This window comes from Guillardia theta (genome assembly GCF_000315625.1).
Source record: "Guillardia theta CCMP2712 unplaced genomic scaffold GUITHscaffold_68, whole genome shotgun sequence".
Classification (NCBI taxonomy): domain Eukaryota; class Cryptophyceae; order Pyrenomonadales; family Geminigeraceae; genus Guillardia; species Guillardia theta.
Genome location: NW_005434606.1, coordinates 62356 through 88056, shown reverse-complemented (window position 1 = coordinate 88056; position 25701 = coordinate 62356). Strand labels below are relative to the sequence as shown.

The 25701-nt window shown below is 53.9% G+C and overlaps 7 protein-coding genes across 7 annotated transcripts; 3 read left to right on the top strand and 4 right to left on the bottom strand.

Moving 5' to 3' along the window:
* Positions 1-64: 64 nt before the first annotated feature.
* Positions 65-1310, bottom strand: GUITHDRAFT_142807 (hypothetical protein; the record flags this gene model as incomplete). The annotated part of the gene is made up of 2 exons (XM_005827227.1): positions 65-68; positions 94-1310. The coding sequence occupies 2 exons, from the start codon at positions 1308-1310 to the stop codon at positions 65-67; spliced, it is 1221 nt and encodes a 406-aa protein (XP_005827284.1).
* A 1014-nt stretch (positions 1311-2324) lies between these two features.
* Positions 2325-5942, bottom strand: GUITHDRAFT_142806 (hypothetical protein; the record flags this gene model as incomplete). The annotated part of the gene is made up of 6 exons (XM_005827226.1): positions 2325-2396; positions 2496-2567; positions 2826-2897; positions 3221-3431; positions 3490-3798; positions 4054-5942. The coding sequence occupies 6 exons, from the start codon at positions 5940-5942 to the stop codon at positions 2325-2327; spliced, it is 2625 nt and encodes an 874-aa protein (XP_005827283.1).
* A 1369-nt stretch (positions 5943-7311) lies between these two features.
* Positions 7312-8272, top strand: GUITHDRAFT_113544 (hypothetical protein; the record flags this gene model as incomplete). The annotated part of the gene is made up of 6 exons (XM_005827225.1): positions 7312-7395; positions 7550-7764; positions 7813-7920; positions 7967-8030; positions 8080-8156; positions 8203-8272. 6 exons carry the CDS (start codon positions 7312-7314, stop codon positions 8270-8272), a joined length of 618 nt encoding a protein of 205 aa, XP_005827282.1.
* A 35-nt stretch (positions 8273-8307) lies between these two features.
* Positions 8308-8937, bottom strand: GUITHDRAFT_96348 (hypothetical protein). The gene is made up of 3 exons (XM_005827224.1): positions 8888-8937; positions 8561-8833; positions 8308-8510 (listed from the first exon to the last, which is right to left on the bottom strand). Exons 1-3 carry the CDS (start codon positions 8931-8933, stop codon positions 8464-8466), a joined length of 366 nt encoding a protein of 121 aa, XP_005827281.1. The 5' UTR covers positions 8934-8937; the 3' UTR covers positions 8308-8463.
* Positions 8938-11515: 2578 nt separating this feature from the next.
* On the top strand, positions 11516-12248 carry GUITHDRAFT_154150 (hypothetical protein; the record flags this gene model as incomplete). The annotated part of the gene is made up of 1 exon (XM_005827223.1): positions 11516-12248. A coding segment is annotated over exon 1 (446 nt), but the record flags the coding sequence as incomplete, so codon positions are not given.
* Positions 12249-12365: 117 nt separating this feature from the next.
* On the top strand, positions 12366-13148 carry GUITHDRAFT_47402 (hypothetical protein; the record flags this gene model as incomplete). Its single annotated transcript, XM_005827222.1, has 1 exon — positions 12366-13148. A coding segment is annotated over one exon (783 nt), but the record flags the coding sequence as incomplete, so codon positions are not given.
* Positions 13149-13980: 832 nt separating this feature from the next.
* On the bottom strand, positions 13981-24096 carry GUITHDRAFT_113541 (hypothetical protein; the record flags this gene model as incomplete). The annotated part of the gene is made up of 2 exons (XM_005827221.1): positions 13981-14562; positions 14614-24096. 2 exons carry the CDS (start codon positions 24094-24096, stop codon positions 13981-13983), a joined length of 10065 nt encoding a protein of 3354 aa, XP_005827278.1.
* Between the last annotated feature and the right edge of the window lie 1605 nt (positions 24097-25701).

Below are 25701 nucleotides of genomic sequence, written 5' to 3'. Positions count from 1 at the left end.
ACCACATTCATAGCCACAACCACAACCACAACCACCACCAGCAGCAGCAGCATCTTCTCCATCATCACCTGCTGGAACAACTGAGCTGCTGACTTCTTATCCTCCTCATTGTTCCCGGACCCAGTGTAGCTCGTCCCGAAGTAACGGTCGATCGCAACGGCTGCAGCAGCATCTGCATTCCCCTGCTCCGCCTGCACCACCCGCAGCTCCTCGACCTGAGCCTTCTCCTGCTCTGCAGACACAGCAGTGTACTCGAGCAGACGAACGTTGTGCAGAGGAGCGTTTCCTGCATCTTCCTGGCTGAACATGACAGACACGTCTCCTGCTAGCCGGTAGTACATGGCTGCCAGGTCGCAGCTCTCGGGGACGCTGATCCCCTTCCTGTAGCGGTACCCGAGGGCGAGCTGGCACAGCGGGTTCCTTGCCTTGGCACACTTTTCGAGCACGGGGAACTTATCGTCGTCGTGCCCCAAGAGCCCGAGTCGCTGGTGCATGTTATCGAAGACGAGGGCGAGGAAGAGGCAGTTGTAGTTGTCCATCTCGGCGCAGTGGTAGGCTATGTCCACGGCCTGCTCGATGTCCCTGCTGCTTCTCGAGAAGAGCTTAACGGCTACTTGAGCATAGATCTCGTCCGAGACATGAATCTCATCCTCCTCGCACCTAACACAGTCGACGTTGCCCTTAGCGTACGACCTGAACGCGTCCAGGAAGGGGTTGTCGTCCTCAGAACCGGAGGACACAACCTCGGCAAGGTGAAACCTCTGAGACATCTCGAAGACCTTGGCGTCGAACTTCCCCGAGCTCCTCGTCTTCTTCACGTCCACGTTGGGGGGGAGGAACTCAAAGTTGGTCTCTGCTCGCACCTCCGTGGGCTGTCGCTCGTGGTTGAGGATGATGACGGTGAGGGAATAGTTCCCAGGGGCCAGGTCGCTGATCACTACGTTGAGGGGGAGCTCTTGCAGGGAGAGAGGAAAGGGATTTCCGCTGCCAAAGTAGAGCATGCCGCTGTATCCCTGCGGTATGCCGCTCCCTCCTACCTCAACGTACGGGTCCTTTGTGAACGTGTAGCCAGGAGGGGGATGTATGAAGGAGATGCTCATGTTGCTGGTATCAATCGGCTCAGGATCCTCATGCAGAAAAGCAGCACCGACGCTCTTGCTGTCAACGAGGTCGGGGGTCTCGATGTACTCGAACTCATCGAACCCCGTCCCTTCCTCCCCTGCCGTGTCCACCTCATCTGTAGCGGCGAGTGGAGGCGCCACAAGCATGAGACAGAGAAGGAGAGAGCAAGAGGCCCTGAGCCTTGCCATGGTCGATGATTGACTCGCCTCAAGTATCCATGTCACTCCTCGTCCTCGTCCTCGTCCTCCTCGTCCTCCTTCTCGTCCTCCTCCTTCTCGTCCTCCTTTGTGGTCTCCGCAAACTGTCGATGTTTGCTCTGATCACTTCAACGCTCTAATCGCCCCCGCCCCACCTCCTTACATTGCCGCTGCACGAGCTTGCTCCTCCTCTCTCTCTTTCGTTCCCTCCCGTCTCCTACCCTCTCCTCCTCTCTTCTCCCTCTTCATCTCCTCTTCACTCCTCCTCTCTTCTCCCTCTTCTCTTCCTCTCCTACCCTCTCCTCCTCTCTTCTCCCTCTTCTCTTCCTACCCTCTCCTCCTCACTTCTCCCTCTTCTCTTCCTCTCCTCTCCTCTCCTCCTCTCTTCTCCTTCTTCACTTCCTCTCCTCTCCTCCTCTTGCTCTCCCTCCTCCTACTGCTAGCAGGACAACAGGACAGCAACAGGATCAGAACAGGCAGCAGAACCTGCAGCAGAACCTGCAGCAGAACAGGATCGCTCTGAGGATCGCTTCCCAAACTTCAGGTCGCCCATCATCCTAGGTCACTTTGTCGGGGACTCGCCCCGGGCCCGGCCACTCGGACGGTACGGTCCGCCGGGGCCCGGGGCCGTGGGCCCGGGGGAGCCCGCCGGGCCCGGGGGGGCGCCTGTATCAGTGGCCGTTGAACTTCGGGATGTCCAACCGGGTTGATCGGGTCATACGGCAGTGCCGGGTTTCGGAACTTGGCGGCAGCGGCCGACTGCCACGGACGGTCCGACAGCCGTTCTGTGTGACCGGGGGCAGGATGTCTTGAGACTACTATGGCATCAATGAATCGAACTTCGGCGACAGCAAGAAGTCACTGTTACTAGTAGTACGGTAGAGGCTGCGGAGGAAGCTTTGAAGGAGGAGGAGAAAGAGAAGGAGAAGGAGAAGGAGAAGGAGAAGGAGAAGGCAAGTTGAATTGAGTTTGCTTATTTTGTTTGCCGCTGTCACTAGTTTACACTCATCGGCTCTCCGATGACGGGAGGCACTTGTGCCCGCATCCTGCAGGGCAGTACGGGTGCCGTTGAAACCACTGGAACAGAAGGCGTGAGAGAGGAGGAGGGAAGGGAAGCAGGGGCATTAGACAAGAAGGTGCAAGGGCAGCAGCAGCAGCAGCAGGGTACTCTCACACCTTGTACATGTGTTGCATGTGACCGCCATGCCCGCAGCCCTGGCACCACATGAAGGCGCCATGAACAGACAACTGGACGAGACAGCAGCGGTCAGGGAGATAGGAAGGAGAGAAGATGGAGAGGGTAGGTAGGGTAGAGGGAGGAGGCAAGAGGCATCCAGAAGGAAACACAGTAGATCGGGGGAAGGAGGGAGTGGGGACAGAGAAGGAGGAGAACACAAGGGAAACGGAGGAGGAGAGGGCTGAGGAAAGAAGGGAAGAGGAGAGGCTAGCAGGTGGAGAGAGAAGGAGGGTGGAAGAGGACAGGAACTCGTTCGTTCGTCGTCTCACCCTGCAGATTGCACATCGGATTGCGGAGTGCCCGCAGTTGCTGCAGTTGGGAGTGTCGCCCTTGACTTTGACCTGAGGACAGTGAGACAGCAGCAACGATGAGATAGGAAGGTAGATGAAAGGGACACGCTGAAGATGACTGTTGAGATAGGTGGAGTAGTAGGTTAGGGGTAGAAGCAGGGGCAGGAGATGGAGCAGGACCAAGAGAAGGGGCAGGAGCAGGAGCAGGAGCAGGAGATGGAGCAGGAGCAGGAGCAGGAGCAGGTGCAGGAGCAGGAGCAGGAGCAGGAGCAGGAGCAGGAGCAGGAGCAGGAGCAGGAGCAGGAGCCCTCGGAATGGGACGAGGAGGGGAAGCGTGCAGAGAAAGAACAGTGTCAACGAGTCTTTCATCGTACATCGCAGCCGGAGCAGGCGAACCAGGGTCTGTCCTCTCCCGCAAGGTTGTCCCCCGAGCTTGAGAAATCGGCGCCCTCGCGACTCCCGCTGCCTGCTCGGAGAGTCGCAGCTCGCTGAGGGAGCGGTGTATGCCGTCCCCTCGCAGCGGCTAGGCGGAAGGAGTCGTTGGAGGGGAGAGGAGGGAGCATCCTGCTAGGGCTCTTGGGGCTGCTGCAGTGTGCACGAGCGTTACAGCAAGTGAGGAGGAGGAGGGTGAGTTTTTCCTTACCCCGGGGGAACCAGCGCTCCTTCCCTGCTCACTCCCTGATCATCCCTCAGCTGAGCGGCAGCAGTCTTCTTGGCATCCTTCTTGGTCCTCCAGCTGCCGAATTTGACCCGCACGCTGGTGTTGCGCATGTTCCTCTGTGCAATCTGCACGATGGCGTCCGACTCGTCAAGTCCCTCGCCGCTTCCTCCGCAGCTCTTCATAACCACAGCGGCGATACTGTAGAGTCGAAGCTTGAAGAGCAAGTCGAGGTAGCCGTTCAGCCATGAGACGAACTCGAGCTTCGTTACTCCTATCCTCTCCAGACTGGACCTGCGGAAACATTTCATTGCCCCACCCACCCCAAACTCCCGCTCCTATGGCTCCCCTTCTAGGGAATCACATCTGCCCTCTTTGACTCGTCTCTGCTCAGCTCTATGCCAATACCATGCTTTGCACAAGACACATACACGCTCCTCCCTCCCCTATCATGCTCAAGTCTCCTCGATCACCTCTTCTCTACCTCCTTCCTCCCGTCAAGTGTCTCCCCTGGCCCCTCCACTCCTTTCAACCCCACAGGATGTTCACCTGCCGAGCACGAGAGCCATCGTAGCGCACGTGACAACGTCGCCGCACAGGCACGCATTCCGCATCATGTCGCCCAAGAGGGGATCAACAAGGTCTGGGGTGGAGGAGAAGGAGATAGAAGGCGGGCAGTTGATCTCTGGCCTCGAGCTTGACCCCCCTCCATGTCTCTCTCCCTGGACCTCCGACCCTTCAGACAGTTTCGACAAGAAGCTCCAGCTTGCTGCCGTGTGTGTCAGCCCGAGATCCAGGCATGCTCGGTTGTTCGTGCGGCACAGCTCTTTCCATGTTCCTCCCCCGACAGCGTACCGGGATGCTAGTTTCCTCATCACTACCACCTCGCTGTCTCCTGCTCCTGCTCCCGCTCCTGCTATGGAGCCCCCGCTGCTGGCCCGACTGAGGGGGCCTCCGGCTTTCCTTGCTGGCTTGCCCTTTGGCAGGGAGGGGAAGACATGGAGGAAGCTGCCGGACTTCGCCATCTGACGGGCGTTGGGCGTCTTCTCGGTGAGCTGAGAAGTGTCACGATTGACCTTGGAGTAAGAGCTGTAGACATCGCCGTAGCAGTCGGCAGAGAAGGTGGAGTTGCGCATATGGCGGAAGGGAAGGTAGCCGTTCTGCAGGTGCTGGCGCTGTACTGTGCCGTCCTTGGAGCAGGAGAATATCCAGCAGCAGTCGTCCGACAGCTGGTTTGGCTGCGAGAACACATGCGCATCTTGCCACACCATGTCTGTGACGGGCTTCGTATGACCGCACAGGCTCGCTAGAGGCGTCCAGAAACTCGGCAGGTCCCACACGTGTACGTTAGCGAGCCTGCTCATGTAGGTGGTGGCGACGTGAGTGCGGTAGGTTGGCCTCCACATGATGTTGGACACGCCGTCTGGGGTGATGATCTTGGCAATAGGAAGCGCCTCCGTCCCATCTCCTGCCTCCTTCATGTCCCAGACTTTCAGGCAACCGGCAGCATGCGCTCTCGATGCTCGCCCAGTCGCAAGGATCGACGAGTGCTCGGGGTGCCAGTCAACCGCATGAACTGCCGTCTCTTCCTTCACGCGGAAAAGAGGCTTCTGCTGGGGAGCACGCAGGTCCCAAACGACGATCGCTCCCTCGTTTCCACATTCCAGCCCAGCTGCTAGCTTCCAAGGGTCGGCCCCGCAAACTCTGAGGTCCCTCACGGCCTCCTGCTGGTTGTGCTTGCTGATGGAGATGCAGCTGTGGCAGCTGCCCCGACGGTCCCACAATCTGATCGTCCCATCGAGAGAGCCGCTGCATAGCAGGTACTCATTACCGCTCGGTTGGCACCACGCAAGCCTCCACACAGTCCTGGTGTGGTCTTTCCCTTCCCACACCACGTTGCCATTGGTGGTTATGTCCCAGAGGAGGATCGAGCCGTTGGATGCAGCGGACGCGATAAACTGTTGCGATGCAGGATGCCAGCGCAAGTCCTGGACGTTACCAGCAGACTTGTGACGAGCTGACCTTTGAGTCTCCATCCTGCTCTTGGCAAGGATGTTCTGAATGACCTTCATGTTTCCTCCACGGCGGGTGAGCTCACTCATATCCAGGATCGACAGCACGTTGCCTCCTCCTGCCGCCAGCCTCTTGCCGTCAGGTGACTGGCTGACCGCAACCAAGCCTGGCTCGTCGGCGAGTTTGAGCTTTGCATTCTGCCAAGTACAGGCGCTTTCAAAGCTGCTCAGTGAAGTCATGAAGGAGGCGAAGCTGTGGTTGCTGTAGCTCCTGCTCTCTTCTGGAGGCGATTCCGGCATGCTGTCGAGATTGAATGACCGCGAATTGGTGGTGCGAGCACGGAGCAGAAGCTTCTGGTGGGAGACGGGAATAGGGGTCGTAGGGCGGATCCCAGGAGGGGGGGGAGGAATCGACATATCCGACATCGTGTTAGGGAGCAGTGAGTGACTTGGAATCCTTAATCTGTATCACTCGCTCACAGTTCACATCGGGGGAGAAGAAGGGTTTGGAGGGCGGGGCGGCGCAGGAGAAGAAAAGTTATGATGGGTGTCCAGTCAAGCTTGACGCCTCGACTCCCTATGTGAGCAGAAGCAATGAGGAAGAGCTCAGAGATGCCGAGGAGACGCACAGTGAGGAGGGGAGGGGAGGAAGAGATCAGAGCATGCTACGCGGCAAGCGACGTCCCTATGCCTCTTTCCGCCCATTGCGGCATCTTCACCTCGACATCCTTCGGCGGGCCGGGCCCGGGAAACCGGGGCCGCGGGCCGGGCCGACCGTCCGGGTTCAGCCGGCCCCGGGCCGCCGCCCGGCGCCGCCGTCACCGTGTGCGCCACTGAGCGGCGGGGCAGCAGGCCGCAGTACCGGGCGAATAAGGAAACGGCAGCGCTGGATCATGCCAAAGTAATGGCAGACATCACCGTCATATCGAGCATGCCACCGCTTGATTGCACAGCGGCACGTGACGTGACAAGACAGTCAAGTTTTGCTCAAGGCGCAAGACCGACCGAGCCTTTGAGTCAGCGGCACATGAAACCAGAATTGAGGAGCACATGAGAGATAGACTGTATGCTAGGAGGTGAAACCCAACTTGCGGCATCCAGAAAGTTGGCCGTTTGTGCATTAAACTCGCCGGTCTTCAGCCCGTAAACGGCAACTGACACCAGTTACGGCCAAACTTCGGGAGTCCGTTTCAAGTGGCCCGCGGCGATCCATCACGAGTCACTCACCCGGAGCCTCAGGACTCCCGTCCAGCCCGCCTTATCATAGTACTCAGTACGAGTCCAACAAACTGGCACTGTCAGCTAACTGAGTTAACTTGCCAGAGTCTGGCGGCCCGGGCACCGTCACGGTGGCGCCCCGGCCCGCCGGGCCGGGCCAGCATGGACTCCGGGACTCCCATCATGGCAAGTTCGGCGGCCCGGGCACGGGGGCGCCACCGAACTTCAAGGCTTGATGGGAGTCCAGCAGCGCCTGCGCCGCCGCGCGCACATGCCGGCCGAGTCAGTCGGTGACTCGCTTGCCAAGTTGCCACTGGCCGGCCGCGGGCCCGGGGCGTCCTGGGCCCGGCGGGCCGCGCCCGGCGCCGGCCCTCAGTGCCAGGCTGGCCCCGGTTCACTGTTGAACGGTCGCGGCAGTGTCGGTCCGATCGGTTCCGAACTGTTCCGTAACTTACCGGGTCAGCCTCAGCCGAAGTTAGTAAGTTAGGTGGTCCTATACAAAGCTAATTACCCTTTGATTTCTAGACTTCCAGGGCAGCTGAAGGGTGCCTTGCTTCCGTTCCGTTGACGCGAGAACATGGCGGAAAGACGGCCAAAGACGCTGGAGGAGGCCATACACGGACTGCAGAACCTCCGTCTGTCCGTCTTCGATGCTTCCTATGTATGTGTGTGTCCCATTCTGTCACTCTAAATGTCACTGCTGCTGTCGCTGTCACTACATTTTAGTAGTTTCAGTTGAACCTGCCTGAGTATTACTTACACTGTCTCTGTTCATTACGCTCCTATATATGATTGCGTCATGACGGATGATACAGCTCAACTTGCAAGATTCTGGATGTCTCGTGCTCAACGAAGGTTTGGCCAAGGGTAAATGCAGAGACACACTACGAGAGCTGTACCTTTGGAAGAATGGGATCGGGTATCAGGGGATAAAGCACATCTCCAAGGCCCTCTCCAACCTCCCGAAGATGAGGGAATTGAATCTTTTTCGAAATCGCATCGGAGATCCTGGATGCTCGTTGTTGTGCAGGTAAGCTACTCACATTGAGAATGGTTTGCTGGATCAAAACTCGTCCAGGAACTTGTCGGAAGGGCTTTGCAAACAGCTACAGATCCTGTGGCTGGGAGACAATGACATCACCAAGTTCCCGGAGGACGTCACCAAAATGCCAACACTCCAGAGACTGTCCTTGAGCTATGCGATCGAGCGTCTTTGCTAACCCCTGCAGCAGGTACCTGAACCACAACAAGATAACTTATGTGCCACCTGAGATCAGCAAACTTGACAACCTCATCGTGAGGAATCTTCTATCAAGAGGCGCTTCCCTAACGGAGCAGCATGCAGGTGTTGGATCTAGACCACAATCCACTCAAGGGCATTCCAGAGGGAACATACTTCCTCGGCATGACAAAGTTACCAGGGTATGACAGGTTGTTGGAAGTTTTGACGCTGACTACCACCATGCAGGCCTCGTTGGGAGCTTCTCAAGCCTCATTTTCAAGAAGAGCTTCAATCGGACAGAAGCAGTTCTGTCTGAAGTTTTCAGCAATCCTTGCAGACCGCCATGTCCTATCACGTCTTATCTCGTTTATTCATTGCTTCGAAGAGATCTCCCTCTGCCTAATATCTCTGTTTTTTCCTATCTTTTCTTAATTTTGATTGGTACAATCCATGCATACTACAATTTCAAGCTTGTTTGCTTCGAGTGGACAGTTTTGAAAGACCTGCTTAAGCTCCAAACACACTTTCGCCATTGTAGGTAATATACAAAAATCCTGTAAAACTCATCAGTCGAAATTCAGATGAATCAACGGCTTGAACTTACCGTCTTCATCCTTCTGTTCTTCGTAAATAGTTGACATCAATGCCGCAGTAGGTGGCAAGACATTGTTTACAAAGATGAAGATAGCCTTTTCAGGAGCAAGCTTGATGCGCTTTCTGATGACATGCACGAATTGACCAACAGTGAGATCGGTAGGCACCAGGTATTTCTTCTTGTCGATGTCCGGAAGGTCCCCGCCGGCAGCCTTCTCGACAATCACCGGAATCCTGTCGGGGTACTTCTCTCGCATGCGCGACGCTTCAGCCTTCCTCCTCTCTGATCGTAGATAACAGTAAGAGATTGCAGCGACAAGTGTTTTAAAGTACTTACCAAGCGGGAACTCTTCCCTGAACTTTGACTTGTGCGCCTTCACCATCTACAATCAAACAGCGTCAAAACGACGTCTAGAGCACGGCATATTCGATTTTCAAGCTCAAATGAAATGATATCTGCTTCTCTCAACATCATCTCTATCAAAAACAGTGATGGTAAACATGTTACTTGAAAGATCCGTATTCAGACCCTACAGGAACTATCGCAATGATTCAAATGCTTGGTCCTTCCTTCCACTACGATCTGAACTGCATGGACTGCTCCTCACCAACTTTGCTGACATCAGAACAAGCGATAGTTGCACGCTGTATATTGCTGAGGGAATTGTGCCCCCTCCAGTGGGGGAGGACGGGGGGCTAGTCTGCGCTCTAGAACTATGCAACGCAAATGACTGAAGCGATAACAACAGATCATCCATCGCCGACATTTCATCGATTCTTATTTCTATTTCTTGCGGAGTGTTCTCCATAAACAAATTTCCTTTGCCATTATGTGTTATTTGATCCTGACATCTTATGCCTGTTTGCTCTGGACACAGTAGTCCAAAAATCACACTCAAGCTCCAACTAGCAAGCCGAGCAATGTCAAAAAGCTCTGTTTCCTTCAACCTCGATCTACGCAACCACCCTACTGGATGAAGCATCGGCCATTTCCCTTGGATTTTCATACTAATCTTCATACTTGAATTCTGGAACTCTCCTCTCAGCCTACTTCCCGCCTTCAGCCTTGCCATACTTTGTGCAAGCCTCTCCTCTCCCCCGCCTGTACCCTCCCCAGACCTCAAACCATCACTACCTACCCCCAGAGGTTTTCTGCTAAAAGAGAGAATCCTCTATTTCATGAAATTATTTGAAAATTTGTTCTTTGAGTGCCTTTATTTCTCACAAATATTGAAACTAAATCATTATTTTGGTATAACCCACCCTTTATTGGAGTGTCTCCTTGACACCTTCTCCACCCTCCGACTTGTTGCTGCAATTTGGAGGTATTTGCGCAACAACATTTTACTCAACTACAACATGTTATTTGAAGAAATTACTCCTCAAACTTCAAAAATTAGAGTAATATTTCAAACAATATGTGAAAGATAAGGGGCTGACTGCCCCTTCAGGGATGAAAAGCAATGTACCCTTCGTTCGTTATGCTCTCGAGGGGGTGATGATAGTCTGCAACCCAGGGGGTGGTCCGGAGAAACTTTGGTAGGATTTGACCTCGGGACAGGGTGGGGTACTGGACTGTGTGGGCGACCCCAAGATCGATGGAAAAGGGGGGGGTCTTAAGCCCTTAAATCTAGGGTACTGATTTTTTTTTCTTGGCACCGGTGATTTGCAAGGTATAAAGTACGGGTAAAGAGGCTTTCACAATTGCAGTGAGAGTTGCGAACGTTACTATGACCGTTATCGATATTCCTCAACCGACAACGGAAGGGACTACCCCCCTCGCTTGGCTAGGCCCCTATGTCATTCAGAGGTATCTGGGGTGGTGATCTTAGGTGGGGTGTGTAAAACGATTTTTTGAAAGGCGGGGACGTGAGTAAGGTAGGGGTGGTAAAGAGAGGACCCTACCGGTGACTTTCCCAGTACTTTTCGAAGATTTTTGATGACTCTACAACCCCCTTAACTGTGAGATAACCACTCGACCCACCCCCGTACTCTCATTCCACCATGAAAGTATGTGTAGGGGTAGGGGTAGGGGTAGGGGTAGGGGTAGGGTTCCTTACTTTTTGCGCACGGAGCTGAGAGGTGGGAGGGGGTGGTAGTTTTGCTCTAACAGAGCACAAATTAGGGGTGGTTTTCCCTTATTGTTCCTGGGTACACGACGGGGCACCCAGATGTCTGCATGGCTGGGAGGGGGGGGGGGGGTGGGGGTGAGAGCCCTCCGGTTTATCTTTTAGGGAGGGGACCTTCCTTTAACTAGGGCCCATGTCTTTCGACCAGGGGTGGGTGCACAACTGGTGTTGGTATGTTGGGCTCCAGACAGTCATGGTAATAGGTATAGTCTTTAGGACTAATACATGAATAGAAAGATCGTGAGAGCTTGATAGCAGGATGTCGAAATTAGGTAGGGGGTAGGGTGTGCACAGAATCGACTAACAAGGGGTAGTCTTTGAAATGTAGGGTTGGATATAGGTCTCTAATAACTGGAAACGGGGGGTGGGGGGGGCTGGAAAGGTATGCTGGGATGTCAGAAGCATCGAATGGGAGAGAGGAGAGGAAGGAGGGAGTAAGCGAAGAGAACGAGAGGTAGCAGAGGAAGGGGAAGGATGATGCATGAAGATTGGAGTCAGGAAACAGAATGTGCCTGAGAGAAGATTAGCAAAGGACCTGCTAAGCTAGTAAAATAGTTGAAGATGTTTTTCATTTTAACACGGCGTAGAACAGAGCTGGGTAGTGGATTTTAGAAGGCTGAACAAACCTTCTTCAAGATGGAAGAGGAAGTGGTGTGAGATAATGTGAGAATAATATACCAGTCACGAGGATCAGAACGAGGCAAGGTGGAGGCAGCAAGAGCGAGCGACTACTGCATTATTCAGAGGGTGAGAGGTCCGAACGGTAGGCGGCAAGCACCGTTCTTGTATATAGAGTTTGGTAGGCATTTTTCAAACAGCATGACATTTCGTACGGCAGAACACGACCAGAATTGTTCCCGAGGCGAAGGTGGCATCGCAGACTAGTGGGATTTCTAGCGAAGGCCTGGTGGATGTTGCCACGGGTGTTGGTGGGAGTGCGGGAGGGCTTGAGATGAGAGAAGACCCCGAGACTTCTCTGATGGTATGAGAGTATGCTCGCACGTGCCGGACCTCATGGAGGGGAACTCTTGTGAACCCTCCTCGTCTGCCACAAGTGAAAACTCTCCCCCCCCTCTGTAGCCTCGTTTATCCCCTACCATGGGAGGAATTCTTAGCCGCAGTGGTCGCAAGACCTCAGTTGATGGCAGCCATTATGATGCGCCTGGGAGAGCAGGTCAAAACCACTCCCGCCATCATGACGTGGCACAGCAGCAGGTCAAGCGGCAGCAAGGGACAAGTCACAACCCTCAGACCCACAGCAACCACCATCACCATCACAATCATCAAGGTGCAAACCATGCGAGCTCTCCTAACCGCAAGGATGGATCGCCACAGGTCTCGAGGGTTCCATCCACAGAATCCAATCATGGTGGATCCACAGACAAGGCGAGGAAGTCGAAACCTCCGGCTCTTCAGCCCGAAGTCAGTCTGTCGGGCTTGAACTTGACGTCTCCCATCGCGGCTACTCCTGCCCCAAAGACTCCGGAGTCGCCTGGAGTTGCCGCCTTCACTTCCAACATCCTTGCATCAGCTGCATCTCATGAGATCGTGTTCGAGACCAGCGAAGCGCCGGATGTGCTGGAAGAGAACCCAGATGTTGAGCAGGAGGAGAACGAGATGTCGTTGGCGGACATCATGAAGATGGACAATACCGACAGTGACATCCGTATTCTTGGTGACATCAAGAGATGGCAGAGAGGAAACCTGATAGGATCCGGATCCTTCGGGAAGGTGTACCTGGGGATGAACCTGGACTCGGGAGAAATCTTTGTGGTCAAGCAGGTTATGTTTCTGCAGAAAGACAAGCAGGATGCCGAGGACGTTCTCCAGCTAGAAGCTGAGATCGCCCTGCTGGGTACCCTCAACCACCCTAACATTGTGAAATACCTGGGGACTGAGAGAAACAACATCACCAACGAGCTCTCCATCTTCCTCGAGCACATGCCAGGAGGCTCGGTTGCCGAGCTTGTCAGCCGTTTCGGAAAGCTGGATGAATCAGTCATCCGCAAGTACACCAGAGAGGTGCTGGAGGGGCTGACGTACCTCCATGACAAAGGGATCATCCATAGAGACATCAAGGGGCAGAACATCCTTGTGGACAACCGCGGGGTTTGCAAGCTAGCGGACTTCGGTGCCTCAAGGTATCTGCAGAGCGCTGACTCCGCCGCCAACCTCTCCTTCAAGGGAACTCCTGTCTTCATGTCCCCTGAGGTGATCATGGAGCAGAGATACTCCAAAAAGTCAGACATATGGAGCGTTGGCTGTACCGTCCTGCAGATGGCGACGGGGAACCCTCCGTTCAGCGAGTTCAGCAACCACATCGCAGCTCTGTTCCACATCACAGCATCTAGCGAGCCTCCTCCGATCCCCGCTGAGCTCTCAGAATCTGCCAGGGACTTCGTGTCCAGGTGCTTCATCAGGGATCCCAAGGAGCGTCCGTATGCGCGGACTCTCCGCCGCCATCCTTTCATCAACAGGAGAGGAGTGAACAACAATGTCCCTCCCTCACCTGCCGTCGAGCCGGCAAGTACCAAGGCCTCGACGGCTTCCAACCCTTCAACGCCGTCGACGCAGCCAACGAGCGAGCCGAGCCCTGTGGATCAAGACGATGCAGACGAGCAGTTCAACAAGTTCAGGGAAAAGAGGAAGATGCATGTCGTCAAGGCTGTGCTGAAGCGCGACAGAAGCAAGGGGAGCATGACGGCGCTGATCTCAGTGGATCAGGCCACAGAGGCGAAGCTAAGGTTCCGAGAGGTGAAGCAGGACTCGATGCTGCTCAAGAACAACTCGGACTCGGTGCTGCTCAAGAACAAGAAGTGAAGGTGAGATAAGTTGCTTGCTTGCGGTTCTTGACGGTTGCACGTCAGATGGCCTGTCAAGACATCCTCGTTGTTGTCTAGTTGTTGAGTTTGATATTTTTTCTTCCCCTCTGCTCTCCTGAGATCTTCTGCCTCCTGGAAGTTTTCAATGTTAATTTAAGTTGCTCTTCCCCATGTATGAGATGTCGCGAGTAAAGACACAACCTGCACGTCCAACCAGCCGAGCGGACCTGCTGCATGGTGGGAAGAGTGAGACTGGGACTTGTAGGTCGGCAGGAAGGGAGCACAGGGGGGGGGGGGGGGGGAGGTGGATGGAACGGGTTGAAGGAAGATAGAGCAGGGAGTGGGGCCCAACGACCATGTTTACTTCTCGGCAAACGTTGAAGGCAGGAGTGAAAGGATGATACTGAACTAACATACTTTCTAGCCGGCCTCCTCCTTTCTCCTCACTCCTTCCTCCAACCTCTTCCTCTCTCCCCCCTTCAACGAAGTTCATTGTAAGCCTCGCGGAGGGCGCAGGTGAGGCCGTACAGGTGCCTGAGCTGAACGGGCTGGGAGAAGATGAAGGAGAAACCTGTCTCCAGCTCGACGCTGTCGTCCTCCTCATAGGGCAGCTGGGCGTAAGGGAGGTAGAGTTGGATGGGGTCCGTGTGGCTGTAGAGGTTCCGGCTCACCATCTCACACAGTGCAACCGACTTGTCGAACGCGTACTTGATGACGTCAGCCTCCAGCCCCTTCACCACCTCCCTCAGCTCCTCTCCCTCGTACTTGTGCCTGTACTCCCCCGCAAGAGCTTCCTCCTGCCGGTAGTCCAGCTGATCCAGTAGGCACTCCTGCAGCGCCTTCAAGTGCTTGAACTTCAGCTTCAGCCCGGCTCCTGCCTCCAGGATGCTCCCAAGCAGCGCAGGGACATCGCTCTCGAGCTTCATGCTCTTTAGGCTGTCCCGGACCAGCGGCGCCTCCCCCGAGACGGAGGAGCTCCCGAAGAGCTGGGCCATGCGGTCAAGGAGGCGGACGCTGGCGACGACGACATCTCTCCTGAGGCCATACTCCTTCATCCACCCCTGGATGTGCCGATGCACCTCCCCAGGTAGGAACCGAACCTGCGAGCTTACCGCCACTTGCCCGCTGCTCTCGTCCAGCACCTGCAACCTGGGCCATCCATTGAGGAGGAGGCGGAGGAAGGAGACTCGCTGCGAGATCCACTGGTGGGCGATCGACTCAAGGGATGACGCATCCACGTGCGCGTTGGGACATTCTCTGCAGAACTTCTCGATCACGGACCTTGCCTCGTCCCAGGGGATGAGGAACGTGGGGAGACGCTCGACCGTCTCCCAGGTCGACAGGGAGACGTCGAAGCCTCGACCCTCCCCGGGCTCACTCGAGTCGCCTCGTGACAGCAGCTCGACTTGCTGGTTGTGCGCGTCGGTGAGAGTTTGCAGCAGCAGCTCAGTCCGCGACAGCCCGACCTCAGCTGGACTATCCGCCACCCACAGCAGGTCTCGCACTTGTAGGGCAGAGAGGTCGCCCACGTCGGACACGATCTGACATCCGATGCGATGCCCGAACCGGCAGACCTCCCAGCTGAGCTTGAACTGTTGGAGCTCATCCGCGTCTCCTATCCAAGACTCAATGAACTCGAGAGCATTCTTGGCGAGAGGCGGGTCCTGCATGCCTGCAGCGGCTGCCCCGACCCTCCAGAGGCCTTTGGCGAGGCTGGGGAAGCAAGAGAGTTTGCGGTTGAGGTCGAGGTCGAGCCGTTGAGCGTGCTCCTCCGATACGTCGCTGGAGTTGCGGTCAAAGAGACATCGCGCGAGCACCGGGAAGCTGTCTGGCTCTCGCGTCACCGCCAGCCGGATGCTCATCAGCCTCTCGTCTCCTTCCTCCTCCCACCGAGTCGTCACGACTTGCAGCACCTGAGGAGCGAAGCATCGGCTGGCCTGCTCCTGGTCCATGGCAAGGATGCGGGAGTCGCGCAGCTCTATGAAGGGAGACTGCTCCTCAACTTTGCTCTGGATGAGTCTTGAAGCCTCTGCTATCACCACCTGACATGTCTCCCCGCCCATCACGCGTTGGAATGTTTCGCTAAAGGCTTTCTCGTGCGCCTGGCGGTCGTTCTTGTCGTGGAAGCTCCGCCCGGTGAACGCGAAGTCGGAGCGGTTCATCATCGTTGCTCGTTTCATCACCCCGATGACAAACAGTTGCGTCTCCGTGTCGCTGCTCAGCCCGCAGGCAGCCCTGAGCTCTGCCCAGTGCTTGGCCAGCTGCTCCCTCCTCTCCCCCCTCCTTGGACTCCACACAGCAAGAGGGATCAGCAGCAACACAGACAGCAGCCTGTACTCCATCGGATGGAGGCCCCGCTCAGTGTAGCTCGGGCCAGCGAAGCACCAGGACGTCTCAACCCCTCGCACTGTATCGTCAGCGATGCCGGTGAGCGTGTGGCTGACGTTGTTCGCCCACTGGTGATTGTTTCCTCCCAGCGCCTGCCCGCACTCCGGGCAGCGTCCCTGGTGGTCGGGCCTGCCGCAGTTTCCGATGCCGTAGACGTAACCGCAGGGGCAGCGGTTGATGGAGGTGACGCCTATCATCTCCTTGTACTTCTGGATGGTCTCCAGGTTGCCGTCAGGAGCAGCAGGGAGGCACAGGCTGCTCAGGTTCTGCTCCTGCGTGAAGCTTGCGCTCGTCAGCACTGTGCCGTCATGGACGATCACCAGGATCGCGCACCACAGCGCGGCAGCAGCGGAGCAGAAGTCCATGTCCGCCTCGAGAGAGCTCCTCATGGCGTCGAGCATGGAGGTCTGCTCTCCCGTCAGGCTTTCTGCTGGGGTCCTCCTAAGAGAGCAGCAGCTCCTAGTCAGGGCATAGAGCCAGGGGGAGTCTGTCTCCGCGTGCTCCAGATGCTCCATGAAGTCGGGCAGCACGCTGAGCTCCTGGAAGCTTTCAGACAGGAACTTCTTCACGTACGGCCGGGCCCATTCGCCCACGGCAGACGGCAAGTCCTTGAGCCGATACATCCCACGCTCGTCAAACCTTGAGACGAGGCAGCGGATGAGAAAGTTCTTGACCGGGAGGCTGTAGCTCGGGGCAAACAGCTGCTTCCATTGGACGGCCGCGGTCGCCTGCTCTCCCTTGATCTGCGACAAGAAACTCTCGTCCTGGACGAGACTGGGTATGAGGATGGAGCTCAGCGCAAGGTACATGGCAGCCCAGGGAGAAGCGGCAGCATGTCGGTTCTCAATTATGAAGTAGACCAGAGCGTCGACACTCCAACCTGTCGCTTGGAAGAAGTAGCGGAGTCCTCTCGCAACCACCCTCGTCTCCTCTCGGCGAGCAACTTCATGGACCTGATGTACCTTGGACCTCTGAAAGCTCAAGTCCAGGTAGCTGAGAAAGACCTGGATGTCGGAGTTCTTGATCCTAGCACATGACGCCAGGAACGACGGGCCTCCGTGCTCTACTCCCAGCTTGTTGACAACCCGAGCGATTGATTTATCCGGCAGATCTTTAATCTCGTGACACCTGAGAAAGACGCTCGACAGCAGTTGCAGTGTGTTGGTCTCAAAGCCGTTGAGGTAGTTGTCAAGTTTCTTGTCAAAGATCACCTCGCACGATTGATGGAACGCAGCTTTGACAGTAGAGCCGTCGCTCATCTGTTTTAATTGCCAGAGAAGAGTCACTTGATACAAGGAGGACAAGTTTGCGTCACTGTGACACTTTCGGCTACTGCTCAGCAAGTTCTCGATCGCAAACTTGATGAGTCGAGGCAAGATGGCGTGAAACCTGATCATGTTCCCATCTCGCTGCTGATTTGACTGTCTCATCATTTCAACAATCTTCCGCACAAGACTTTCAACGAGCAAGTAACGGTCCTCCTTACCGTCCTCTTGCCGCCTGCCCGAGTTGCTGTGCGGGTCGGGGGGGCAGCAGAAGAGTGTTCCTGCTGCTATCCATGACTCGAAATTGATCAAAACCCACATGGCCCGAGCTAGATCCCCTTGGGATGCAGCTTCCAGCCACTGACAAGACAAGGAGTCCCGCCATCCCTTGCTGCCGAGGTTGTGCTTCCTCGCCACGTACAAGATAACCTCTCGGATGAAGTCAGGGAAGATCTCGCCCAGCTCCAACCCCAGCAGCGAAGGGAAGGACAGCTGTATACGCCCCCGGATCGTCTCAACGTCCAGGTGGCCTTCCATGTATCCTACTTCTCCTCTCAGCACAACTTCGAGCATGTCGGCGACGAAGGGGAGGAACTGAACGGACGGAGAGGTCGGCACAAGGAAGGGGCTTGCGACAGACAGCATCGCTCTTCCTCCCATGCTGGCGCGGATCAGATCTCGTTGCCAAGGGAACACTTGAGAAGACAAGACGGCGCGGATATACGACAACCTCTGTTTGTCAGGGAACAGGCAGGCCTTTGACACCTTGGAGACTATCTTGGCTGCCACGACCTCGCTAAGCTGCAAGCATCGCTCGACTAGACTTGACCTGAGCGACAGAGCGCTTCTCGTCCTCCTGACTTCCTGCACTACCTTGCTGAAGGTCTGAAGGCGACTCTCTTGGATCTCTTGGAGAGGACGAAGCTCAGTGAGGTTCACGAGGTCTTGGTAAGGACAAAAGAGGAGGTTCTTCAGGTCGTCCTCCCCTACCAAGCTCGTTGCGAGGGTCTTACACAGTTCAAGGAGCAACTCTGCCTTGTTGGGAGTCTTGGGCATCGCATGCGTCTCTGTTATCCTGTCATGCACCGTTGCGACAAACTTCAGAAACAAGGTAGAAGGATCTTTTGCAATGTCGGAGATGGATGGCCAGTCAGGGTATGGGATGGAGATGTTTCGAATGAAGTAGTGCTTCATGATGTGCTCCAGCATCGGCGCGTTGGGCTCCTTCCATGCTGAGCATCTTCCGCAAGAGAAGGACCGCGCGAGGCAGGAGTTGAGGATGACGACGACTCTCTTGCTCTCTTTCGCGCTGAGTTTCATGAACTGCTGCGAGAGCGAGGGCTTGGCAGACACGCGAAATGTGAAACCTGAGAAACCCAAGAGCGCAAGAACTTCGATGGCGTTCTTAGAGTCCGAGGACGAGAGATCAATCATCAGGCACACATGCTCTGTTAGGTCGTTTGCCAAGGACTTGACGCCGTTCTGTATGGCCTCCAGCAGTGAGGACTGGGTGTCGTGTCGAGCCCCGTCCACAGCTAGGATGTTACTGTTGCGACAGACGAAACAAGGCAAGATGTTGTCAACGAAGATAAACGTGAGCTTTGCTCTAGTTTGCTGATAGTACTGACCCTCACCAGTCACGATGGAGCGAATGAAGCTATCCAAAGGCGTCTCTAACTCCTCCAGCAGTTCGATTTCTTTGTCCATTTGTCCTGCATCCATGAGCCCTCGTTGCTTTGCGTACAAGTCCAGGATCCTCGAGTAGGGGCTGTCCCACACGCGCCTCCCCGACCTTCCGAACATCTCGAGGTTCACGATCGCAGTGCGAGACAGGAGGGCGCTGTGGAAACTGAGCGAAGACTCCCAGTGGACGAGGAGGATGATGTGAGAGGTCGGGTTGATGGACACGTTCTCGTTGCACTCGTTGATCTGCAGGGTCGAATGGCTCTGCTCAAAGTCATTCAGCAGCGCGTGCATGCCTTGCAGCATCGGCTCCGGGTTCAGCAAGAACGTGGTCCCACCAGCTTCAACGCTCGACTTGAGATTGAGCAGAGCGTACAGTCTCTCTGGCAGCAGTGAGTCTTTCTCCGACGATGGCATCCCTTCAGTGCTCTTGTTTGAGCTACATGGGCATATACCAACCACCTTCTGGGTCCTGTCCTCTTGCGATCGTTTCATCTGCTTCTGTATCGCCTGCCTCACGTGCCGAATGATTGTGTAGATGTCACCCACTGACTGATAAAGGAACATGATCGGCCGTTTCGTGCCGTTGAGGCCTGCCAAACTCTCCAACACGGAGGCAAGGCTAGGAAGCTCGTATCGCTCATTCCCCATGACCGCTCGCAGGACCTTGCTCGTCTCCTCTGGGTTGATCTTCTGCAGGTGGCAAGTGGCCGCGAGCAAGCAGGACTCGAGCTCGTCGTTGCCCCTGGAGAGCTGCATCCCCAAACATCGCGCGAAGCTGAGGAGGGAGCGAACAGAAACAGAGTGCGGAACCAGCACAGAGAGACGGTCGATGGCGTTTTCGATGATCTCTTTCACTCTCTCGTCGTCGTTGGAGTTGAGATCCCCAGAGCTGGAGCTGGAGCTGGAGCTGGAGCTGGACTCGTTCATCCCCACCCGGACAGCCAGGGACTTCAGGTCCTCTAGTGATGGGTCAGGGTGAGCCAAGACGATCATCCTGTTCGCAAGAGCTCGACCGATGGGGATCTGGTTGGTGCCAGGTTTGTAGTTGCTCGTGGCAACGAAGGCAAAGGGGTTCGACCCAGACCCTATCTCATGTCTTGCCTGAGCTCCTGCCGTGTCTTGATGCGCGTCAAGCACGTCGTGCAGCGCCCGGAGGGGCCCGCTGGATCCCATCTTCGCCATGCTCAGCTCCTCCATGAAGATGCAGGGCACTGACAACTTGGACTTCTTCTCCCAGTCGAGGACCGTGCTCTTGATCTTGGCTATGTGAGAGGCGCTGGTCGCCTCCGATAGCTGAATGTTGAAACTCTGCATCCTCGATATCCCCTGAAGGAAAGTCGACTTGGAGAACTTGCCCTGCATCTGAGAGATCGCCATGTTCAAGGAGAGCGTCTTGGATGTGCCGTCGCAGCCGAGCAAGAGGAGCGGGTGTCTAAGGGCCAGGCATATCACAGATACTGTCAGGTTCTCCTTGAGCGCTTGCGTCTTGACTACATTGGATGGGATAGCAAGCTCGTTCAATATCGAGTCTTGAAATGTGCAGATGATATGCTCCAGTTCGATGCCGGTCTTGGCTTCCACCCGCTCAAAGAAGGCGGCTCGGGGGATGGTTCGAATTCCAAAGCAGATGTAGCAAGACAGTCCCAGCGCCCTCAGCTCGTCATCTACCGTCAGGTCGCTGAGCGAGAGCATTTCAAAGATTGACTTGCCGCAGGAATCGGGCCAGTGGTAGAGAGCTTTCTTAGCCAGCGAGATGCACCGGACAGCATCGCGCAAAGAGACGCAGCCTATGAAGGAGGCGTTCTGTTCATCTGCCATGAAGGAAGTTTCTATCAGCACCACTGCCTTCCTAAAGGTTTCAGCATTCGGCAACTTTAGCCCGTACTCTCTGTCTTGCAGTCGCTCTTCGATGAACTTTCTCCTGACACCTGCGTCAAGGTTCTGTACGTCGATCTTGACTGTTTCCATCTCCTGGGAGAGGGAGAAGACGTCGTCTCGCACCGGGTCAGGGTTGCAGGTACCCAGCAGGATGAGGTCATTGTGCTTGATCCGAGTGAGGTTCGACACTCCGTTCTTGATCTCTCGGTTTGCCATGAGGCGCTTGATGGCTTCTTGGGCTGGGCTGCTCGTGACTTCGTCTAGGATCACCATCGGCACTTCCCGTCTCTTGGACTTTCCTGCACTCTTGTTGAACGCTTCCTTCTTAATTTCCAGCCCAAGTTCTTCAATCTCTCGGGTTTTGAATCTTGCTGAAAGGGTGTAGATTGAAACTGTGTCACTCAGGTTTTCCAGCACACCACTCCCCATGAGAAGCTCCAGGAACTTGTACAAGAGGTATGTCTTGCCGGTTCCTGTGTCACCGCTGAGCAAGACAGGAAAGGTTCCTGTCGCTTCAGCCTGGAAGGCCTGTTTGACCTGCAAGGCTATTTTGCTGATGATGGTCAGGGCAAGAGGAGTGTAGACGAAGGGCAATGGTTGTTTGTTGGGGCTGCCAGCATCTGAGTTGACTTCAAACAACGCCTGCATGGCTCTCATAACATCTCGATCATACACTGGGCGGTGAGTGCATGACTGAACAAGCTGATGAAAACTTGGACTCAAATTTGAAACGCTATCATCCAAATTGATCACGAAAGGTGAAATGACCGAAATCCGTTGCGGAGGCACAAGCTTGAGGATCGGGAACCTCCTTTTGAGGGAGCTGCTGTCATCGCAAACTATCTCTGCGTACAAGGAGGTGGCATGTCGAAGTACTATCGGCTGCAAGTGAAGCTGCCCTACCACCCCCCACAAGAAGTATGAGATGATGACTCCAGATAAAGATCCATTCGCAAAGGATGCGAAGCTGCTTCCAAAGTCAAGAGAGATCGGCTTGTCGTCGTCAGATCTCTGCTTGATGACTCGCACGAGGTCCTGGATGGTCATCTCATGGGATAGCTGCACTCTGAACGTGTCGCTAGGGACAAGATGATCGTCTGGTCGTCGTCCTAGGGCTGAGTTGACAGTCGGCATCACCACCACTGACTTCACGTTGGTGCAAGTGACCATCGACTCCTCTTGCATGGCTATCAACTCTGACGTGTTCACCATCCTCACTTCCACCATGGACCTGAGAATCGTTTGAAAGCGACTGCTGCCCTCAGGAAGAATCAAGGCGATGACCGGGTAGACCCTCGACGATCGTGAACAACAAGTCATGTACCTGAGCAGCGCTGAAACCAGCAGATCTTGGATGGTGTGCTTTAATGTCTCAGGCCTGTGGATAACAACTCCGCCTTGGCATAGGAGAACGCGAGCAACTTCAAAGTATTCTGCATCTCTATCTACCAGCTCAGACGCTGCTTCAATCCTCCAAATTAGGCCTTGAAAACTTTCGTGAGTGACCGAGCAGTCGCATGGGAGGAGGGAGGTTTCCAGGGGGTAGTTGACTGCCAACAGCTGGAGCATCGACAGCGTTACAGTCATCATGTCATCGTTCACGCTTGTTGCCAACCAGATACGACTCCCGGAGCGAATTGCATCCAAGGGAAAGCCCTCGAACTTTGCTTTTGACTCCACGGACCCAAGGCTAGCTTTGCTCTTTGAGGTCAGCCAGTGAAACAATTCACCTTCCAGTTGAGTGGGTGCAGGAGGAGCATCGCAAGATTCGTCCGGATAGGTCGATGCTATGCCGTTGACAAGTTTGACCCAAGGAGTGTCTTTCATGGTCATCACGTCTCTACGAAAACAGAATGACGTCCAAGGGAAGCGGTCGCGGGCTCGGAGGTAGATGTCTCTGAGGTTTCTGCTCTCACTCGAGATGAAGTTCTTTGACGAGATCTCGTCCTCAGGTCTCTTCTCTCGCATAATCTTTAGCGCACCCAATCTATACTGCTCGGGTTGGACGCAGTTGAAATCTATCTTTCCACTTGATTTGTAGCTCCAGCCAAGTTTGAAATATTCAAGGAATACATTCGCAAGTTTCAAAACCTCATGGGCACGGGCTTGCATTTCTTCGATGCTGACAATCATTTTGTCCAGTTCTGGGTCCTCAACCGATGGGTTCAATTCTTTCTCCGAGTTGATCTGAACTATCACCTCAGTGAACAAAGCAAACATGTCTTGCCCGACTATCCTAGTCCACACGCGACCTCCCAGTAGGCGAAATTTGCTGTCGCTATCTCCAGTCTCTAGAGAAACAACCAAGCCTGCTTGGCCCTCATCAAAAGGCTCACTGGCAAAGGACGCAAGTCTTTCCATGTCGATCACAAACTTGCTCTGTCGTAGGATTCTGAAATTCTTCCTTGCAATCAAGTCTGGAGAATCGACCAACTGAAACAACTGAACCAGCTGATTCATCGAGAGGTTTGCCTCTGCCACATTGATCAAGATCTGAGATTTCAATATCTTGCACACAGCCGCTAGTGCTGCGTCTGGCTGCGACGCATTGCACATCTCGTATACCGTGTGCGATAGAGAATCAAGCAAAGCGACGGGTCGAGCTAAGTTTCTGTTGGCAATGATCATAACTCTCAAGTTTTTCAACTTTCTTTCTAACGAATCTCTTGTCGGACAAACTTCTCCGAGGAATGACAAGATTGGGGCAAGCTGTGACAAAGAATCTATCTGTGGCCAGCAATGCTCTGCCGTCTTATCAAGAATGTCATCCCGAAATTGTACGAGCATGTGACGAAAGGTTCCCACCTGAGGATGGAGAATTGCGTTGCAAATCAAGTCATGATCGTCCCATTTCAATTTTTCACCAAGCATGGTAAGCTTTTTTAAGTCAATCCCTTCATACTGGGTGACAAAGCTTTGAAGTCGAGGAGGGATGTTTGATTTGAGCACATCTTTGAAGAAGAAAATCATGTTCTTGGAGTAGTTGAAGATGACTGCTGGATCAGAGTGAACAAACTCATAATAGACCGAGAGGAGTTCCTTTCGATCACTCTCGCGACAAGCATTTTGGGGCAGCAGGCATTCAAGGGCTTCAATCTCTTTGCTTTTGTTCACCTGACTGGAAGTTCTTGATTTGACATCTTTGTGATGTTTTTCTCCCCTGATCGTCTCAAGAAGCATTTGCACAGCTAGCTCTCTTGCTTTATAGATTGCTTGGAAAGTTCCATTTGCCTCACAGGTACTCAACAGTTTCCTTGCGCATGAATTGAACAGCTCGGAATCTGAAACTTTGTCACGAAAGATGTTGACAGCCTTCTGAAAATCAATGGCTTCTATTGCATTATTGTCGGCAGAAATGTAGCATTCAGGAAAGGTCATCAGCTGTGCAGATCTAAGTCTGTCTTGAAGAAGTTTGAAATGGTTTTTTGTTGCTTCTGTCTCCACATGACTGACAGTTCGTTTCAACCAATCCCGGAATGCGGTGCTCGCTTTCGTCTGCTCGGCAACATCCTTCGGCGGCAGAAAAATCTCAAAACTCTTTGCCGTCTGTTTCATTCGCAGCTTTTCACCATACCATGCGCCAAAGTTTGTATTGTTCGATTTCGCATCGGCCTCTGTTTCTGTGGTCAAGAATCGTATGAAAGTTATCGGTATAGAAATGCGCTCGTTTCTGAGATCGGTACTCAGGTGCTCTAGGGGACGAGACTTTAATATTGCTGAAACCAACTTTGAAGACCAGAGCTGATGGTTTCGGAGCAGAAAAATCACATTCAAATCGCCCAATGCTCCCCTGGCATCCGATAGTTTGACATTACAAACACAATAATCATAAAGTTCTTGAAATGTCAGGTACAATTCAGGGCTTATCGCAAATTGATCAATCTTCGTTTCAGTTTTAGTCCATGGAGAATATCGCAAGTTGCTCAGTGATTGCAAGAATCGAGTGACTTCTGGCAGCTTGTTTGCCAGCCAGTTCTCGATGTAGTGGAGAGCGAACAATTTTTGATTTTCAGACTGTTGTGAGAGCAGCAAGGGCCAATCAATAAATGCTTCATCTGCATTCAGAAGCCAGTCATTTTGCTTGATCAATTGACAGAAGTGCTCTTGGTCACAGAAGTGAACAAAATTAAACTCTTCGAAGTTCCTTTCTAGCTTTGCAACTTGCATGTTCCTAAGAAACGACCTCAAGTATCTACGTTCGATTTCGCACTTGCTCATCCTTACCATAGCATTTGAGACGCCATTAATGTTGTTATTGAGGAAATTCTTGTCTTTGGTACTCAAGGTTTGCAGCTCACCAATGACATCTATCAGTCTTGTTTTGTTTCTTGCTTTGATTGTATTTTCAATGATTTGATTGACGGAAAGTATTGGATTGAAAATGCTCCATGCGTCTGAGGGTCCAGTCGTTAGGATCATTTGCGCACAACATCTATTCAATATTGAGACAAACGTTGAAAGAATTCTTGAATGTGAACGTGTTCCAGAAAAAGAAGTCAGAAACGAATTGACTGATTGGAGTTGTACCGAGTTAAAATCTACTCTCGGAGTCAGCATCACCTCAAGTCGTCCAGTAGGTTGATCTCTCACATTCAGTACCGTTGCGAGTGCAGCGACTGAAAATGATCCCGCGACCTTGACATGCCGAATTGTTTCTCTGAAGGTCCTTTTCTGAGCCAACAGCATGTAAGAATCTATCATCACCGCCAGCAGGGCGAAGTCTTGATCACCATTGAAAGAATCAGGGCAGTCTGTCAAAACAAGTTTTTCAAGTTCGCTATCAAATGCTGATGAGAAGTAGGACGAAGTGAAGGCCAGGAAAATTCTCACATATTGAGGGAGCCTGAGGGTGTCAAACACTGTATCCAATTGAGTAGGTGAAATAGAGTCGATGATTGATTTGCGCTCAGCCTTGCTCATGCAAGAGCTAAAGTCATGAACTATGTGCTGATGAAAAACTGCGTGAAGTGGTGTCCAGGCTAT

Excerpts from the sequence above, each read along its gene's own strand:
- GUITHDRAFT_96348 (XM_005827224.1), bottom strand. The coding sequence starts at position 8,933 with ATGGTGAAGGCGCACAAGTCAAAGTTCAGGGAAGAGTTCCCGCTTG. Across the intron at positions 8,834-8,887 it reads CAGGGAAGAGTTCCCGCTTG|AGAGGAGGAAGGCTGAAGCG; the intron begins GTAAGTACTTTA and ends ATCTACGATCAG. Across the intron at positions 8,511-8,560 it reads AGAACAGAAGGATGAAGACG|GATTTTTGTATATTACCTAC; the intron begins GTAAGTTCAAGC and ends TGAGTTTTACAG.